The 19,477-nt window shown below is 45.2% G+C and overlaps 1 protein-coding gene across 1 annotated transcript; it reads right to left on the bottom strand.

The window, feature by feature from the left end:
* Nucleotides 1-19,120, bottom strand: LOC134452437 (thrombospondin type-1 domain-containing protein 1). The gene is made up of 12 exons (XM_063202832.1): nt 19,002-19,120; nt 14,273-14,423; nt 12,948-13,089; nt 11,214-11,396; nt 10,487-11,051; nt 8,997-9,158; nt 6,638-6,862; nt 5,624-5,727; nt 2,744-2,929; nt 1,884-2,378; nt 1,283-1,521; nt 1-731 (listed from the first exon to the last, which is right to left on the bottom strand). Exons 1-12 carry the CDS (start codon nt 19,063-19,065, stop codon nt 170-172), a joined length of 3,078 nt encoding a protein of 1,025 aa, XP_063058902.1. The 5' UTR covers nt 19,066-19,120; the 3' UTR covers nt 1-169.
* Between the last annotated feature and the right edge of the window lie 357 nt (nt 19,121-19,477).

Below are 19,477 nucleotides of genomic sequence, written 5' to 3'. Positions count from 1 at the left end.
CTGGTCTTCATAAGGAGGAGGCCAAAATGACCTAGAGGTGGAGTCAAACATTGAAAGAGCCGCTTTAAAAAAACGTTTTTTGATTCATTGAAGAATCAACAGCTCTCTGAAATTACCGACCCAGTATGTTCCGGATCCCATAGAAGAGCCATAAATCCCAATCTCTTCTTCACATATGCCTGTGTGCTCCCGACGGCGCCTCCGCCTGCATCTGGCCCACCCTCCGTTCCTCGCCCAGGTGGCCCGGCAGGTCGATCATGCGTTTCTCCACCTCCGACAGCCTGTAGGGGGAGCTGATGGTGCTGTAGTCGCCCGACAGCGGCAGGCTGCGGCAGCGCTCCTTCCTCTCCTCCGCCGAAGCAGAGAAGGTAGCGCTGCGCTGCCGATGGTACGCGGCGTTAGCAGCTGCTGTGCCGTTATTGCTACTGTTACTGTTAGCACTCGCGTTTGCGTTCGCTTTGTTGCGTAGCTTCCGTGCCAGGATGGTGCGGTGGATTGGGGACGGGCCCCTGCGGCCGCTGCGGTTCTGCTCCACCTGGTTCGGTCCCTGACTCAGACCCGGTGTGCCAATGCTGGGGCCAGCCTTCCCGCCTCCTCCTCCTCCTCCTCCTCCTCCTCCTCCTCTGTGCCCCCTCTCTCCCAGCACCACCGCAGGCTCTGCTGCTCGGGTGATGCTGCCTACCGTCCCGGGGGAGGTGGTTCTGGACGTGCCTCCCGTCCCCGTGGGTGACCTGCAAGAATTACACAGTCAAAATGCTGAAATGGATTTGTATGGAAACTACAGCAGAGATTTTTCATTACACAGGATGAATGTAGTAGCCGAATGCAAACATTAGGGCAGGAGGAACTGTGGGCAGCAAAGAGCAAACTATACATGTAGCCCATATATGTTTGTATGTCAGTTTTAAAAACATTTTGAGAATGATTTCAAAATTCGAAATTTCATTTCGCTGGCTGTAGAGAATTTATTATGTTTATAAACCCTTCAAGTAAAATTATACCAAAAAAATCAAACATCCTGCGTACAATATCGCTGCATAGTAAAACAAATCACCTGAGCACTTAGGGTTTTCTTTTGCCTTAAGACATGTAAAAGTTTTTATCTTTTACCTGACATGTTTCGACGGTGTTGCTTCCGTCTTCATCAGAGGGTCACTGTGATGTTGATGAGTGACGTGCTTTTAAGAAAAACAGCTGATGTTGTTGTCGAAACATAGGCAAAAGAAAACCCTAAGTGTTTAAGTTAAACAGTTAGACATAATGAAAGTAATACATAAATCACCTGAGGTCGAGGAAACAGGACGATGCCTCTATCCACGGCCGCCTCCTGCTGTCTGCTGCGGTGGCGTCACATGGAGTTCTGGGGTTGCCCAGGGCGGTGGCGTCACATGGAGTTCTGGGGTTGCCCAGGGCAGCGGCCTCTCTCTCCCACAAGGGCACCGGCTGCTGCTGCTGCTGCTGCTGCTGCTCCCAGGCCGCACGGGTCCTGCAGCTACCCTCGGGGATCTGTCGTGGGGTCACCTGAGCAGAGGTGGAAAAAATACAAACAATTGTAACTGTCTCTCTCTGTCTCTCTATCTCTCTCTCTCTCTGCACTAGCCATCATCCATCACATTGATCCAAGAATATGTGAAATAGTGAAAATGTGATGAAGCCTGTGTAATTTTCTTTCATTTCCAGCAGATGCTTTTACTATTGTGCATTTCATAGTTAACTTGAGTTACTTGACTAAATTAGTTCCTTTCCAGCCCTGGAGGAGTATTATGACACGCCCCTTTAGGCAGACCGGAACCTGGTCATGTTAGGTGCCCATAGAAACCTATTACATTGGGATATCTCTATACTTTAAGAATCTCTGGCTGTGTCATGCTGCTGTGTCACACCTGAGTCATGCTGCGCTCCCGGAAGGAGCGTCCGGCGGGTGAGCAGGAGTCTGATTGGCTGTTGGGCTGGTGGTGGTGCAGCTTGGTCTCGTGGAAGCTGGCCGTGCGTCTGAAGTTGGGGTTCTTGGAGACGCCCACGCCGCAACGCTCCACCATCTCCACCCAGTCGGCCGTCCTCTCTCTCTTCTGGGCGCTGAAGCCCGTCGGCGGGGAGCCCACCAGGAAGTCGGATTTCGGGCCCAGACGATCGGGGAGGGTCCTGGAGGACGCTTTGTTGTTGTTGTTGGTGGTGGTGTTGTTTGCAGGCGTCCACGACTTGGTGTCCAGGAGGAACGGAGACCGGATGCGGAAGCGACTCAAGTCGGAGTCGAGGTCCTGGCTCTCGGTGGTGCTGTCCTGCAGCGTGTGGCTGAGCGCGCTCTGGGTGGACTCGTCTGCCACCACGGCGGCCTCCAGCAGGGTGTCATCCACGGGGCTCTGGGAGACGTGGTAGACCTTGGTGTAGGGATGCAAATTATCCATTCATTCATTAATCATTAGTTGATCTTAGTCTTATCGATCGACTTACGATTAATTGATAAGCAGCGATTTCCCCCCGAAATCTCAATATTTCTTGGAAAAAAACTACTAAATATAATTTTTTTTTAATTAAAAATTGAGATAAAATACCACGTTTAAATTCATTCCATTTCAATTCTTTAATCCAAAGGTGATTTAAATATTCCCACTATTCACACCCCTCTTCACGTGCCCACTTCACCTGGGTCTCTTGTCAGTTGAATTGTCGATTAATTGTGATTAATGTTTTTGAATCGATGAATGCATTGGTCGATTAATCGATTAATCGTTTGCATCCCTACCTTGGTGGCCTCCCGCAGGCCCTGCTTCTTCATCTCCTTCAGCTGCAGCTGGGCCAGCCGGTAGCCGAAGATGGGCGGCAGGATCTTCTGGCCGGACGGGGACAAGCGCTCCGGGTCTTGGCTGGGGGAGATGGGAGACGGCAGGGACGACTGCTGCTGCTGCTGCTGCTGCTGCTGGAGGGGGTGCTGGAGCAGGATTAAACATTACCAGGGGTCATGGGCGTAATTTTAGTGGGGGATGGTGGGGACATGACATACCACTTTTCAGATAAACCTAGCTTGTTCCCACTACTGTTTCACAAATATAATGCAAAGACAGCATATCCGGACAATTTGCCATTAAAAATGTCCCCACCACTTTTCGAGCCAAACCTACACCTTTGCCAGGGGTGATAGTGAAAAAAACCCCTGAGCCTGAACCTTTTCCCCTGCTCTAACGACGACGACAAGATACTGCATAGTGACGTAACGTAGGCCTATTTTGACACATTACTAGCCTGATAGTAGAAGAAAACCCTGAACCTGTAACACTCTCTGAGATAAGAATAACCTAATGGCTAATTATTATGAATGTTTTTATTTTTGCAAACTCTGTCAAGCCTGAAATCAGGCATAGAGCCTGAAAACGATCAGCCCTGCATTACAACTAAGATAAGCCAGACATGTTCTCAATGGTCATTGGAACATGGAGCATGGGTAACATTGCGCACACATGTATACGCATACACACACACAAACAAGATCTCAGTGTTCATCGACTCATGGATCATGGGTAACACACACACACACACACACACACACACACACACACACACACACACACACACACACACACACACACACACACACACACACACACACACACACACACACACACACACACACACACACACACATTTTGATGTTCATCAACACACGGAACAAGAGTAACAAATGTTTGTCAATGCTGGGGTACCTACTTGTGCAGCTGTGCTGTGAAATCTTATGTATAAATTAATGTGCAGGGCATCACAAAATCACAAAAGAATCACAAAATACCCTAGTTGCTGCCCTGGCCAGCCCTTAATCTAGCTCTGTGAGAACCTTCTCAAATATGTGGAATCACTGGCGAGCATGTGGGACAATAAATTGAGAATTATGATATATCTATGTTTTTTGTTGTTGTTTTTTCCCCTTCTTTTTCTTTGTATGTTGTTCTGGGTTTTTGTTTGTTTTTTGTTTTTAAGATATGTACTGTGCTGTGATGCTTTGTTTTTAAATGTGATATGGATCCCCTGGGTCTGAAATAAAGAATGAATTGAATTGATAACACACACACACACACACACGCACACAAGCTTGCACGCACACATGCGCGCGCACACACACACACACACACACGCACAAACACACACAGGATTCTTTCCGTTATCCGAACTCCAAATGAGAAAAGGACCTTTGAATTGCACTTTTGTGAGACTCTTTTGTCACAAATGTCTTACAACGGTCAACTTGAGGCTACATGCACAATAGGGGTGTGCAAAATAATCGTCATATCGATGCATCGCGATACTTGCTCTGACGATACAATGCATCGATTCATGACAAGGTATCGTGATACTTATTTTCTCAATATACTGCATGGATTCATGACAATTGATTATTTGATAACAATAAAATTCGATTTGCCACGGGTTATTTTGTTCAGTAGAGAATAGGTAATATTTCTGTTGTGATGTAAGCTCTCTCCCAGATGATAGAATGCTTAAATAGAATGAACTGACTTAAGAAAGCTACACAGCAACTGACAAATAAGCTGTATTTTACACATTTACTGAAGTAAATATCGCAATGCATCACAGTAGTACATGAATCGCAATGCATCGTGATAGAATCGCATCCTGGCATGTGTATCGTGATGCGCATCGAATCGTGAACCCTTTGCCAATACCCTAATGCACAAGGGAGGATGGGAGTAAGGATAATGGAAACAACCCAATATCTTAGGGCCTCCGCACACCAGCTCCAACAAAGTCAAGAACACTGCTCTGCCAATAAAACACAAAATGGCTGGTAGCTCGAAAAGTCGCAGTATCTTCTTTAAGTATATTAGTTGGGTGCTCTTGGATGAAGGGGAGCAGTTCAATTCAGAAAGGGAAAAATCCAGGCAACTTCAGGTGAAAAAGAGGAAGTCCATTAAAAAGCCTTTATTGTCTTAGGGCTAAAACACGATTTAAAAAGCCAACATGCTTCGACCACACTGGTCTTCATCAGGGCTTTGTTGTCGAAAACAAAGCCCTGATGAAGATCAGTGTGGTCGAAACATGTTGGCTTTTTTAATCATGTTTTAGCCACTGATTTGATTCCACGGTTTTCAATACAACCCCGCACACTGGCGCCGATGTACCCAGATGTCTGGATTTACAGCAGATCTCTATTTTGTCAGAGTCGCCCATTGATTATCCAGTCTCTGCTGTGGTGAAATGTATCATTTATTGTTTATAGCACGTCTGCGCCAGTGTGTGGGGGTGACCATAATTGTCGGAACCGATAGTGCCCCACAGTACTGCTGGAACCGCCGTGCAGAGGCCCTTAGTATTCTTAGGTGCCGTTTCCACGTAGCTGGATATTTTTATATGTGGATATTTTTTTCTCCTGCTTGTATTGGTTTTGCATTGGTTTTGGCCTTCCGTTTCCACGTAGCAGATATTTAAAAATCCAGGTGCAGGAGAAAAAAATATCCAGTTTAGAGGTCTGAAACGCATGTCTTACAATGGAGGATTTTTTTTATCCACATGTTGCGTTTCCACGTAGCAGGAGAAAAAAAATACCCTGCTAAAAAAATATCCTGCTACGTGGAAACAGCACCTTAGTCACATGGAACAAGGCTAACACACACACCTTCTGGAGGGGGGCAGGAGGAGGAGACTGCAGGCTGTCACAGAAGCTGGGCCTCTGCAGACTGTGGCCGCAGATGGAGGCCTCGTCCGAGTTTTTGCGGCCACCTGGTGACAGGGATATGCAAATCAGAGCCTTCATGGCTAAAATTCGATTCGATATGCATTTCCTAGGCCAACAATTTGATCATTTTACAATACTTAACAATGCTTCACGATTCATTTCAAATCAAAGATTCATTTTTTTCTGTTTTACCTTACAGGCTTGTCTTATGTGCGAAGTGTCTAATAAATTAACAAACGCTGAAATATCTGCATGCATGTTATTTAGGCAACATCATTATTCACAGTATTATTATTACTGCGTGAGCAAAATAAAATGCCAGAAAAACTGAGCGCAATGATAATAAATATCGATTTATCGATTAATAACAATGAATCGATTCTCTTGAGGACTAATCGATTGTTATGATTATCATTATTATAATTATAATTATTAATAATAATGATAATAATAATAATGAAGCATTTTATTCATCAGCGCCTTTCAAAACACTCAAGGGCACTGTACAAAGATAAACAATAGTGAAAACAAGACACAAGAAAATCTCTGGGATTAACTGAATCGCTAGCCGTTGGATGGATGCATAGCATTGATACAAATGGGTTGTTATTTCCAGCCCTTAGTGGGCAGTCGTGGCTCAGTGGTTAGAGCACTGGGTTGGCAACCAAAGGGTTCCTGGTTCAATGCCCGACCGGACCATGGCTGAAGTGCCCTTGAGCGAAGCACCTAACCCCCACACTGCTCGCCGCTCAGCAGGCAGCCCACTGCTAAGGACTAGTGTGTGTACTTCAATGTGATTCACTAGCCCAAATGGGATAAATGCAGAGAAAGAATCCCCCCTAAGGGGACCCAAATTGGCTCCAATCGGCTTCTTTACCTGGTGAGTGGTGCATGGGTTGTTATTTCCAGCCCCTACCTGGTGAGTGGTGCATGGGTTGTTATTTCCAGGCCTACCTGGTGAGTGGTGGTGCATGGGCATGGAGCTGGAGCGGCGGCGCATGGAGCTGCACTTGGCGGCCCCGGCACAGCAGCAGCAGCCCTTCCTCCACACGGTGACCAGCACGGTGGCCGCGATCACCACCAGGCACAGCGAGATGCCCACCAGGGCCACCAGGTTACCGCGGAGACCAGAGTCAGACACAGCGGAATCTTGGGGGGGTGTTACAGATGGTAGAGGAACTGTGGCCACATGTAAAGGAATGAGAGAAAAATGTATTTTTAGTTTACATATTTTATTACATTATTGATTATTGTGCAAATGCACTTTTTCTACTTTGTAATTTTAAGTTTTGTCTACTTCTACAGAGATAACTTTTATTTTAGTTTACATAATACTAATAATAATGTATAATAAAGTAATTACAAAGAACAATGAAATTGAAAGAAAAAAAACAAACCCTACCTCTGCATCTGCACCAATTGTTATTACGCGTATAACACTAATGTTTGTTTCACGTGGAACCTACTGTATGCAAGTATTCACTAACCTGCATTGTACTGGCATTCACATACTGTATATTTCATACTATGTTGTGAAGCACTGTGAATCGCCTGTGTTGTGTGTAAAATGGGTTATTTGATAAGGACCATGCATATTGATGTACATAGCTGCACATGAAAATGCATTAATCCGTTGACCATAAAAATGAATCCCAAGATAACTGAGGAGTGATGAAGACCATTTTCAGTCTAAACTCAATCTTGACAAAAATATGTAGTTACTGCTCTTTGTTTTTGTAGCGGAGTAATCATTGACAGTAAATATAATGGACGCCAAATCAACGCTATTTGCCATTCAACGCTTTGAAGCCAGATTTGGGAACATTCCAACTCACATTCCACCTTAGCAACGCCAAATGCAGGTGCTGATTGGACAACAACAAGACTTCTAACGGTCAATCAAACCATGTTCTGATGCTCATTGGTCAATTTAACTTTTAATATCTCTCTAAAATAAAACATCACCACAAAAAAGCACCACCCTGGTAAGTTGGAGAGCAAGGGGACCTACTAGTTGAGCGAAAAATGATCCCCCTGGAGTGGCATTTAAGGGAGATACAGGGTTTTATGTCTCTCATAGGAATGAATGGGATTTGGCCATTTTTTGGTCTTTTTGGGTCCAACCTTGGCTCCAACTTGGCTTCAACAATGAAATAGAATTTTGGCCTCCATTCTATTTACTCTCAATGGGAGTAATGGAAGCAATTATTTGGACAATTATACTTATCATAGTCATGACAGGTATTATTATAGTTTGGTCCAGGAAGACAGATGCTGAGGCACTCAAGGTTGCAATTTTTTTTACTTTTTTATTTAAAAAAGTAAAAAAAATTGCAACCTTGAGTGCCTCAGCATCTGTCTTCCTGGACCAAGTTTGAGAGCCCCTACACTAATGAGCACCAAGGAAAAAAGGTGAAGACCCAGAAGCACTCCAATTACCTGCTTGTGTTTATTATTATAGTGTATTGTATCTTTACCATGCCTTTGAACCAGATTTTGTTTGGTTTTTGGTTCCACCCCAAAAAAACGTCTTAAGATTATAATAATACAGTACTGCAGACCTTTTGATTTTCTGGTAGTCAACCTCTCCCGGCTCTTCCCATGGATTGAGTGGACTAAATAGGGAGTAAGCCTAAACCTGAATTGGTAATCTCACCGTACACAGAATTAACCAGAATTAACCAGAATTAACCGAAATGCTATGTGCTACTAATATGTTTTTCTTTATTTATTTATCTTGCTATTTTTATTCTAACCAGCCTCTGTGCAGCACTTTGGTCAGTTTTGTACTGTTTTAAATGTGCTTTAGAAATAAAACTTACTTACTTTACTTTACTTATTAGACGGTTATCTTTTCTTCTGCTCTCTGGAACATTAAAAAATGTAAAGTTTCTGGTTTTGTTTCCGGTTCCGAACATAATGGCAAAAGTTTCTGTTTTTCGTTTTCATTCCCTGAACCCCTTCAAAGCCTTGATCGTGACACATTGCCATATACACAGTGGGTGCATTCCAATATGCACACTCCCGTCCTCCACTTGTGCTTGTGGCCTCGCCCCGCCTCCTGACCCCTTCTCCGGGGAGAAAACAATACAGTTTCCCTGCTGTCAGCCTAGATGCAACAACTTTTTTCATTCACCATTCCAATTGCAAATGAGAAAATTACATTAGAATTGTGATTTTGCAAGATTTTGAATTATTTTTCAAGTGTCAGTGACATCATCATGAGGTCACAAGCAGGCAAGCGAGCAAGGGAGGACGGAAGTCTGCAGATTGGAATCCAACCAGTACCTTATGGTGGTGAATGAACACATACCATTGCAGTCCTCCAGTGAGCAGTGAGACTGCTCCTTCAGCAGGCCGGTGCACTGCATGCCGCCACCACTGGAGGGCACCAGACACTTGCGCGTCCGCTCCCTCACGCCCTCCCCGCAGGTCACACTGCAACCACTCCAGGGCTGCCAGGGAGCCCACGTGTCTGGGTGGGAAAGAGGAAGAAAGAGGAGGAGGAGGAGGAGGAGGAGGAGGAGGAGGAGGAGGAGGAAGAGGAGGAGGAGGAGGAAGAGGAGGAGGAGAAGAGAAATTATTCTAGACCAGTGATTCTCCACTGTGGTCCAGAGTATGGATATTAATTTCTACAGTATTTCCAATATAAGCCTAGCCTGGCGAGCCAGACCCGTACAGCATTCAATTTGCGGCCGCTAGGGGTGTCTAGATTTCTAGGCTAATATGAATAAAATGCTAAAATTATTAGAATGCTAAAATATGTTATTGCAGGTTGTAGCGAAGGGGAATTGAGTTTCCCCGCCGGGTCTCAAACGCAAACCTTCTGGGGAGCCATACTGAGGCTCTGACACCAACGCTACACCAAAGAGTCAGGCTTGTTGGCGTGACAGTCAGAACACATCCACACTGCCTTCCCCTTCAGGAAGTGCACCCTTACGCTTCATACATTCAAGGTGTCCCTCACGCAACTGCCTATCATGCTTCTCCCATCCAGTGTGCCCCAACATCAATGCTTCACCCATCCCTGGGTTCTCTCGCACCAGGGTCGCCAATCCTGTGGGTTCCTCACATGGCTTTAAAGGGGTATGCCACTATTTTGGGGCTTAATACAGTTAAAATCCTTGGCTGGGGTTTATAAAGCTGGTAAAGTGTCTTATTTTTCATGTTAAGCGTTGTCTTGCTTTAAGACAAGTTAAAAGAGGGAGTATGTCGCTAAGCTAGTGAAAGTCAATGGATCCGTGTAGCATGTAGCATGTGAAAAATAAGACACTTCACCACCTTTATAAACCCTGGCCAACGACTTTAACTGTATTAAGCCCCAAAATAGTGGCATACCCCTTTAAGGCTCACACACAATGAGTACGGTTCTGATGGCCTCACAGCAGTCATCCCACTTCTGACACCATTAGAAGTAGAAGAGAGGTGCTGGTCGATGGACTGAATAGTACACATGTACAGTGCTTGCATGTCATAATGCATGAACAGAGAGGCCAGTATCGTGCATTCATTAGGTACCCCACTAAAAGGCTCTCATGTAAAATCCAGATACAACTATGTGTCTTGTCGTTCTTTTAAACTAGTTTAAACTAGTTTTTATCTAGTAGTTATTTAGATGTTTCTACATTAATAAACTTACAGAGTGTATCAAATGTATACTGTAATTGATCATTCAGAAATCACACTTTCATTTAATTCTGAATTGTGAAGTGTTTACATGCTTTCAGAGCAGAAGTTTTATTCTGAATTCAATGGAGTTAATTCATTGTCAAGAGTCAGTGACAATTATCAACAGACTCCCACCTGTGATTCTCTGCACCACCGTGCAGGTCTGTGCCGCGCTGGGAGACCGACTGTAGTTGAGGACGAAGCGGAAGCAGTACTTGTGCTCGCCGGGGTCAAAGACGGAGCAGTTGAACTCCGTCTCGTTCTCGCCGTGCGTCAGCCACCTGTAGGCCAGGTGTGCCAGCGACGGTGACGAGGCCGCCTCTTCGGGGCCAGAGGAGGACCCCGCCGCAGCGCTGCCCGGAGACGATCCGGAAACATCTGGAAGCCGTGGCGGCGCCCCACCTCCGCGGTACAGGAGCACTTTCCCATTGGTGAAGGCGCAGGGAGGGGGCACCAGGCGCACGGTCACGGCCCCCTTGCAGCCGCCCCGCAGGGTACTGCTGCTGCCGTCCACCAGCAGCTTGTAAGGGAAGATGCGAGACAGGTAGAGGGGCACGGAGGTCTTGATCTCCTCAGAGGCCTGAGGCGACTTCAGGGCCACGCGGATGAAGTCATGCTCCGAGAAGGGGAAGACGCAGGCCAGCTCCACACGCTGCGACCTCGGCACCACCGTCAGCTCGTGCTCCGTCTGCGCCCGCACCTGACAAGGACAAAAAGAGATAAGGAGTTGTGTTTGTCACATGCATATGCATACTATTAAAAGCATGTGAAATCAGTGAAGATTCTCCAAAATTCGAGTCCCATTCAAGTCCCATCCCTAGTGTAGATACTGTAAGTTTGTGTAGAGAAGATGGATTATCACCTTGTTGATGTTGTTCCTGCCAATCTGGTTGTGCTCCAGGTAGGTGACCTCCAGCAGCAGGCGAGCGGCGCCCTCTAGGGTGCAGGCGTGGAAGTGCTCGCTGGTGGACACGCCGATCTGGAAGGAGCTGGAGGAGCGGTTGCTGGCGCGCTCCACAGAGATGTGGAAGGTGGGCCAACTGACCTGCATGAATCAATGAGTTAGGGATGTCAATAATTCAACGATTAATCGTCAAACGGGGTGTGAAGAGTGGGAACATTTCAATCACATTTTTATTTTAATGTATAGATTAAATCAGGTTTTTTGGGAAATATTGATTTGGAGAAAAAAACGCCACTCATCAGTTAATCTTAAATCGATCGGTAAGATCAGTTAACTAACAATTCATGAATTAATCGATAATTTCCATCCCTAGAATGAATTAATGAATTTACACTTCTGCTTCAGACATTACAGTTATACAACTGGGGTACAAAACTGGCGTGTATACTGTATAGGTACAGTACTTAGGTTAAAATGGTTCACAAGGGGGGGGGGGGGGGGGGGGGGGGGGGGGGGGGGGGGGGGGGGGGGGGGGTTCGCTGTGGCGCAGCGCGCTAAGCCCCCCACATTTGGGCTTGCATGCCCACCCACGGGGACCCCGGATCGAGTCCGGCCGGGGTCATTTCCCGATCCTCCCCTGTCTCTCCGTCCCATTCGCTTCCTGTCACCAACTTTGACTGTCCTGTCAAATAAAGGCATAAAAGCCCCTAAAAAAATATATTTTTTAAAAAAAAGGTTCACAAAAGGAAGAAGCTACTGTAAAAAAAGCAAAGTTGTCCCTTTTCAGTGTAATATCAGAGGAGTTCCATTTTATGGGCAGCAGGATAAATGAGGCCAAATAAAGTGGCATCTGATGCATATGTCTGCCAGTGGTGTTCAAAGTGGGGGCCAGGGACCCCCTGGACGCCATGAAAGGGTGCCTCAGCAGGTTGGCAGGAAAAGCATAGCTCAACAGGGTGAATAATTTAATAAACTGAATAAATAAGGTACACCAACATAGACTAAATATACATATTTGAACATCAGTACTACTGTATTATCGTTATTTTATATATCCCAGTGGGGCAGTTACTCACAGACCTAGACTATGGTTGTGTAAGGGGGTACAGTGCACAGTTGGTGCATTCAGGCTGACTGAGAACCGTGCCAGTGCCCGTTCCCGCACCTAATCGAACCGGCTGGCATGTACATGCAACGGATCTTAGCATTTGCGAACCGAAAAAGCTGGTTGGATTTAGTGCCAAACCTAATTGGTGCGTGCACCGGCACCGTTCTGGTCGGCCTGAAAACAGTCAGAGTGGCACAGTCCATGTAAGGGGGGCCTTGCCTGAAATCTATCTATAGGGTCATGTATAGTAAAAAAGCCGCACTCCCGGATCAGTTTCTTGCAGTTTTAATACTGGGTTAGCATGGCAGACAGACGTTTCGGCCTAAGCCTTCTTCAGCGTCTTTTTTTCGCTGTTTGCTCGCACCCGAAGACCTTGTAAGAAACATTTCGGAGTTGAGCGAACTTTCTCTACAAAATCTATCTATAGGGGGCATTGAAGTTTGGGAAGCCCTGTTCTATGCCACTGGATCCAAATTGAACCGCTTCAAGTGCATTGACATGCTCAGTGTTCAAAGGTGTTTGACATTGTGTGAAAAGGGCCCTTTAAGGCAAAGCTAGTGATGCAGGAGATGATAGGTCAGTACCTGCAGTACTGTGCTCCACCACTGTGTGTCGCTGCTCTGGTTGCTGCTGCTCTGCACCAGCAGGAAGCGGAAGCTTCCAGCGTAGAGGAAGCAGGAGCAGTCGAACTCCAGCTTGCCCTCCGCCTGGTGCCTCGGGAGGTACCTGCAGGGAGACAAAGAGGTCAGTTGTCCCGGGCCCAGGGAGAAGTGGAGCCCAGAATTGGGTCCTCGTAAATGGCTCGTATTGGATGGGGGGCCCTTTTAGATGACTTTGTCCGGGCCCGGCTAAAGCTGTCAGCGGCCCTGGGTACCTGGTCAACAGTGCTGGCAAGTTATGACTTGCATGCAACAGTATGAAGTACTTTTCAATTACATATTAATTCATTATTTACAATGACAACATTTTGCCAAATTCAAAACAGGGTTCCAGAACATAAACACTGTAAAAATGAAGTACATATTAAATCACACACACACACACACACACACACACACACACACACACACACACACACACACACACACACACACACACACACACACACACACGCGCGCACACACACACACACACACACACACACACAATTAATTGGATAGGACAAGTAGGACAGAGATGGGTTAGGGCCCCAGTGCGGATTTGAACCTGGGCCCATTTAGTCAAGTCAAGTCAAGTAGGTTTTATTGTCAATTTCTTTACATGCACTGGTCATACAAAGAATTTGAAATTACATTTCTTGCTTTCCCATACAGACATAGACTAATCTAGGTAAGGCATTTAAGGCATTAGCGTGTTGCACTATATGTTTCTCAACCTTTTTTTAGGCGAGGCACCCTTTCAATTCATGAAAAATTTCAAGGCACCCCAAACCAACAAGTCGTAACATGGCATCGCATCCGATACCACAAAAGCTTAGAAAAGTAACACATTTGGAGACGTCACACAACCTATGTTCGAAGTTGCAGCTGACTGGGGTGACCTATATTTACTTTATTGTGCGTAAATGGCAGATGAACGATTCCACTGACTAGCATCTACTTATCAATTTAGACAAATATGTATTATATTACATAATTTGTTTATCAGCCACGTTTCCGCGGCACCCCTGAGGGGGGCCCGCGGCACCCCAGGGTGCCCCGGCACCCCTGTTGAGAAACACTGCACTATAGCACTCCTGATTAATTAGGTTTTTTAAGTAATAAGTATGTCTGTGAGTGTCAAAGACATATACATAGATTAGACACAACTTTTTCTGTGTGTACAAAATCCCTCAAATTAATAGTCATTTAGCTTGCTTTGCTTCCAAACGGTGTCACTGTGAAAAGGGCTAGTTGGGAAGGCACTGTACCTGGTTAAGAGGGTAGCATTGCTACCGACGTCCACCAGAGACAGGGTGAGGTTGTGCTCCGTTCCGTTGCCATCTGTGTAGTAGTTCACAAACACACTGGCGTTGCTGAGGGCCACGTGAACTGAGGGCCACAACTGGAGACCAGCCATTGCTGAGGCGGAACACACCAAAAAGAGAAAACATCAAAGGCACGTTAGTTATCAAGATGACCTCTGACTGTTTTCCCCCCCCCATCTCCTCTCAGTGATTCTTGTGATGTTTAAAAAAATATTCTCCGCCTACTATGTAGCGCTAGTTTCTATTGTGACCCCAATCTCCACCCACCCAATTGCTAGTCCTTTGTATTGTGATCACGAATGCCGCGGTGTATAGGTCACTTCCTGAAAAAAAGAGTACACATACAGGATGGACGTTAAAGCCTCACCCTGCTACAGCTTCCCCTCTTTCACCCTTGCTGTGCTACTGTACTATTATACCGGAGAGAGTAGAGAGAGAGAGGTTCCATTGGCCCATTGTTTCCGGGTTCTATTATTGCAAGGGGGGGGGGGGGATCCCCCTTTAAGCAGACCTAGGCAGACCTAAGGACTATTCGATTCCATGCCAGGAGCATTATGACAAGCCCTTTTAGGCAGACCGGAACCTGGTCACATTAGTTGCCCATAGAAACCTATTAGGTTGGCATATCTCTCTATACTTAAAGAATCTCTGACTATACTACTCAGGAACTGATTATGACTCAATGGGCCCCTGGGCCAGACAACAAGAAAGGGCCCCCCTCCATTCCATTCCATCACAAGGTTCCAAAAGATTCAACTAAGACCAAGATGTTTATGGAAACTTGGTTTTTGGGGGTAGAGGGGTTTCTCCCCTGAGAAAATGTGAAAAACACAGTAGTTTTAAGTGTATTTTTAATATAATGATGAAAACACAAATATACATCAATAAATGAAGTGTTTTTATATAGTGGGGTGGCTTGGGATTCAGGGCCCCCTTGGCTCTTCGGCCCGGGCCAGGGAGGCCTGTGCAGTTATCAGTCCTTGGTACAACCAGAGATTTTTTAAGTATATAGAGATATGCCAATGTAATTGGTTGCTATGGGGACCTAACATGACCAGGTTCTGCCTAAAGGGGCGTGTCATAATACTCCTCCAGGTTCCGGTCTGCCTAGGTCTGCCTAAAGGGGGATTTTCCACCCCTCCCCCTTGCAATAATAGAACCCGGAAACAATGGGCCAATGGAACCTTTCTCTCTCTCTACTCTCTCTGGTACTACAGCAGAACTAAGGAGATGGTAAGGTTCAGGACCAGGGATTTCCATAATAATGTTCTTAGTGTGTACATCTAGCACCCCCTAGCAGCCTCCCAGCCCCCACTCTCAATATAATAATTCCCAATACTATATGGCAGTTTAAACATGCCTACACCCATATTCTGTTGTATACAGATACTGATACTGATACAGTTACTGTATACAACAGAATATGTGTAGGCATGTTTAAACTACCATAGTAAGGGGGAGGTATCACAACTGCTTCTGCACTTCTGCGATCACTGACCTGGGCCCACTCATCATTCCTGTGATGCACAAAATGTTATGTTATTAATGGTGTACGTAACGTGGGTCAACTGTAATATGCATTTGGAATTATCGCATGGGCCAAATAAAATGCAAGGTTTGGTCCCCAGGCCAGAGTTTGACATCCCTGCCGTAGGGAGAGGTGCAGGTTGGATTCGAACCTGCAACCCTGCAACCCTGCAAATCGGCACCCTCACTATACTCCACTAACAAGAGGTGGCCTGTCTGGTAGGTCCTCTGTCCTAGTGTGAGGAAGACTGGTAGGTCATTTAGTACAGTGGTTTTCCAAATGGGGGGCAGGGACCCCTGGGTGGCCACAAGCGGGTGCTAGGGGGTCCGAAGCTAGTTGGATGAAAATATTTAGCATCAGTTCTATTATCAGTATTGTTCCCCAGTGGTGGAACAATCTTCCAGAGGCAGCAAGACTAAGCAAATCTCTCTTAACCTTCAAGAAGAAAGTAAAGACTCTTCTCTTTTGTGACTACTACTACTCTGATGATTGAGCTGCCCCAGTCTCAGGCCAGACTCAATGGCATGATATGTATGTTTACTAGGCTTCTTAACCTTATGCTAATGCACTTATAAAAACCCTACTTAGCATCTGCATTTGTTGTTCTGTATGCTGTGCACTTTGTATCTGCTACTTACGTTGGCTATGCAGGGACGTGCACAGGAATCTCAAAGGGCAGTTGCTCAAACCTGAAGAAAGGGCAACCCCCCCCCCCCCCCCAAAAAAAAAACATCAACAATGAGCGGCCTTCAGAATTTTTAGGAAACTGCATGGGTATTATTATTTTTAGTAGTAGTAGTAGAAGTAGTATATTATTGTCATAATTATTAATATTATTTTATTGTATAGTATCTTGAATATGCGTACCATATGATATAACATGCTAGTTTTTAAACATGTAGGCCTACCTATTAATCATATCAGAGATGATCAGCCTTATGCCCACCTGCCCTAAATGTTTCCTGATCCACATTTCCTCATGTGTGGTATGTGGCTGCCCCTAAATTAAATGAAATTATGAGAAAAAGCCTTGCTAGTTTTTAAACCTGTATCAGTATCAGTCACAGAGATGATCAGTCTTATGCCTACCTGCCCTATGTGCAGAGGTCTGTGGCTCTGAGTAATCCTCATCTTAAATGAAATGAAATGATGAGTAAATTAATAGGCTAAATATGAGGATGCTTAATCAATTAACCCACTGTCATCTTTATAATCCTTGTAGCAGCAAAAGTAGACTTTAAGTTATAATAAATAGAAATAGTTTAAAAATGGTTAAAAAGATCATTTAATTTGAATTTGAAATTTCATTAATAGGCATATTCCATGATTAAAATGATGAATATTATATAGGAAAGCTAAAACAATATGAATTCACAGGTTTAGGTCATTTGTTGGGTCTTTTGTAGCCTATATTAAAAATGTGTACTGTCGCTTTAAGAATTGACGAGCCGGCTTTCATTTCAGATCGCAAAGAACCGTGGCGTGGGAGCGACCAGTTCTTATCTGTTGCTCTGAAGCTCCGAGCTTCTCGCAGACTTTATAACCTTTTACTGTCATTACAGATATTTTAGTTAGTTCATGCACATTTTGTAGGCCTATGTCTTGAGAAGAACAGTAAACGTCAGTTATCATGTGGAGTGGATTTATTTCAATTACATGGACATTGACAGTGGATACAGTATCTTTGGGTCGGAGAATATATCAGCGTAAGAAAAAGCACTTTCCTAGCGGTCTCACCAAGATCAAACCTCTACAATCCTGAAAAAGATTCTCTGCCTCACCTGCACCTGTTCATTTTTTCGCAGCCAACTCTGCAGAGATGTGCTTCCTTTAGCTAGCCTACCCCCTTAAGTTCTCTCTTGCTTGATAAAACGACATGTCATCTGCATGTTTCTTAGTTGGGTTAGCCTTCCACAAAACAACCTGAGCCATGTAAAACGTTGACTGCAAGCAAGCTGGCTGTCGTATTCCCCCAATATCTGAACGTGGCACACCGGCTGTCAGATTATTTAGGATAAACGTCCTAAACTCGAGATCGGCTTTAAGAGACATTAATTGTGATCATGTAGTTTAATACTGTGTAGTCTGCTATGTTTCCAGCTCACCTCAGGCCGTCAGGGCAGTCGCTCTACTCCCACGACATCTTCGACATATTTTGCGTCTCTGCCCTGGTCGCATGCATGCTTGCTCCCCCCTCCCTCCCATGTAGAGCTGTGCGTGCCCCCCCGCAGCGCGCATGCTGTCCCTCCCTTTGCCTATCTCTCGAGGTGCAGGTGAATCTGAATTTGAAAACTTAATTTAGGAAGCTTCAATCAAAAATACGAATTGCAAAGCAAATCAGTTGAAACATGAAATCTTAGCCTATTTTTCCGAGGCATAGCTGGCTGTCGGGTTTTTTTTGCTACCTAAACGTGGCGCTGGCTGGCTGTCAGATGTATGATAACTAAAAGTTCTAAACTCAACATTGTATTAGAGAGGTTGATTGTGAGCATATTTTGTACCCTAATATGTAGACTGTGTGTAGGGCTCTAGCCGACACCCAGGCATCTTCAAAATCTTTCGTGTCTCTTATAGGCGCTCAAGCGCCTGTCGCGTGCCTTCTCCCTCCCCACCGGAGTTGTTGCGTAGGCCTACATCACATCGCTCGTGCCCATTCTCGACGGGTCTGATGAATTTGTATGACTGACTTAAGTCTTTATTGTACAAAACTTCAATCAAAATTATGAATTATAAAGAAATCAAATGATATTGAAATATGAAATTATAATTGCCATATTATTTTCCCCTCCCTTGGAAGGGCAATATCAGCCAATGTGGGCAAAAGGGCCGTTGCTCGGGCACCGTGGGCAACTATGCTGTGCACGTGCCTGTGGCTATGATTATGTCCTCGATTGTAAGTCGCTTTGGTTAAGAAAAAGTGTGCCAAATGCAATGTTATGTAATGTCATGTAAATATATATCCCAATGGGGCACTGACACAAAGGTTGTGAAAGGGAGTGCACAGAAAAAAATAGTGTGGTATGATCTACTGTATGTAAGGGGGGGTCTTAGCTGGAATCTACCAGTATATGGGGGGCCTTGTCATGACTCATGATAATGTTTGGGAACCCCTGATTAAGCAAATACCTGTAAGTATATACTCACCATAGCCAGCGAGCATGAGAAGTACTGGTAGGTGTGTCCTACAGCGCGTGGGTCCCTGAGTCATTCCGCTGCATGTGCTGCGAGACCCTTTAGCAACACATGCCTCTCCTGCTCAGCCATCCAGGCCTGCCTGTCAGCAAAAACAAACAACAACAACTTCAATTTCCACACTAACGCTAATTAATCACACAATCACATGTCCAGGACCGGGACACAGGGCGCTCGTGGTTTTAAGGTCCTTATCCACCAAAGTTTGTCAAGCAACCACAGAGTAATCACACATCCCAATGGCAGGGAGACTCAAGATAATGTCCAGAGTATAAAATATTTAGAGAAGTGTTTAAAGATGAATGTTTTTTCCCCAGAAATTTTCCTCTTTCATATAAATATCACCACCATCAATTTTCACACTCCCATTGGCAAAATTTACATTTTGAATGCATGTATGTATTAGTGGTGTCAACAATGATCGATTC

The sequence above is a fragment of the Engraulis encrasicolus genome, chromosome 7, assembly GCF_034702125.1.
Source record: "Engraulis encrasicolus isolate BLACKSEA-1 chromosome 7, IST_EnEncr_1.0, whole genome shotgun sequence".
Taxonomy (NCBI): Eukaryota; Metazoa; Chordata; class Actinopteri; order Clupeiformes; family Engraulidae; genus Engraulis; species Engraulis encrasicolus.
This window is presented reverse-complemented; position numbering and strand designations above follow the sequence as displayed.

Excerpts from the sequence above, each read along its gene's own strand:
- LOC134452437 (XM_063202832.1), bottom strand. The coding sequence starts at position 19,065 with ATGACTCAGGGACCCACGCGCTGTAGGACACACCTACCAGTACTTCTC. Across the intron at positions 2,930-5,623 it reads CTCCTGCCCCCCTCCAGAAG|CACCCCCTCCAGCAGCAGCA; the intron begins GTGTGTGTGTTA and ends ATCCTGCTCCAG. Across the intron at positions 2,379-2,743 it reads GCCTGCGGGAGGCCACCAAG|GTCTACCACGTCTCCCAGAG; the intron begins GTAGGGATGCAA and ends CCCTACACCAAG.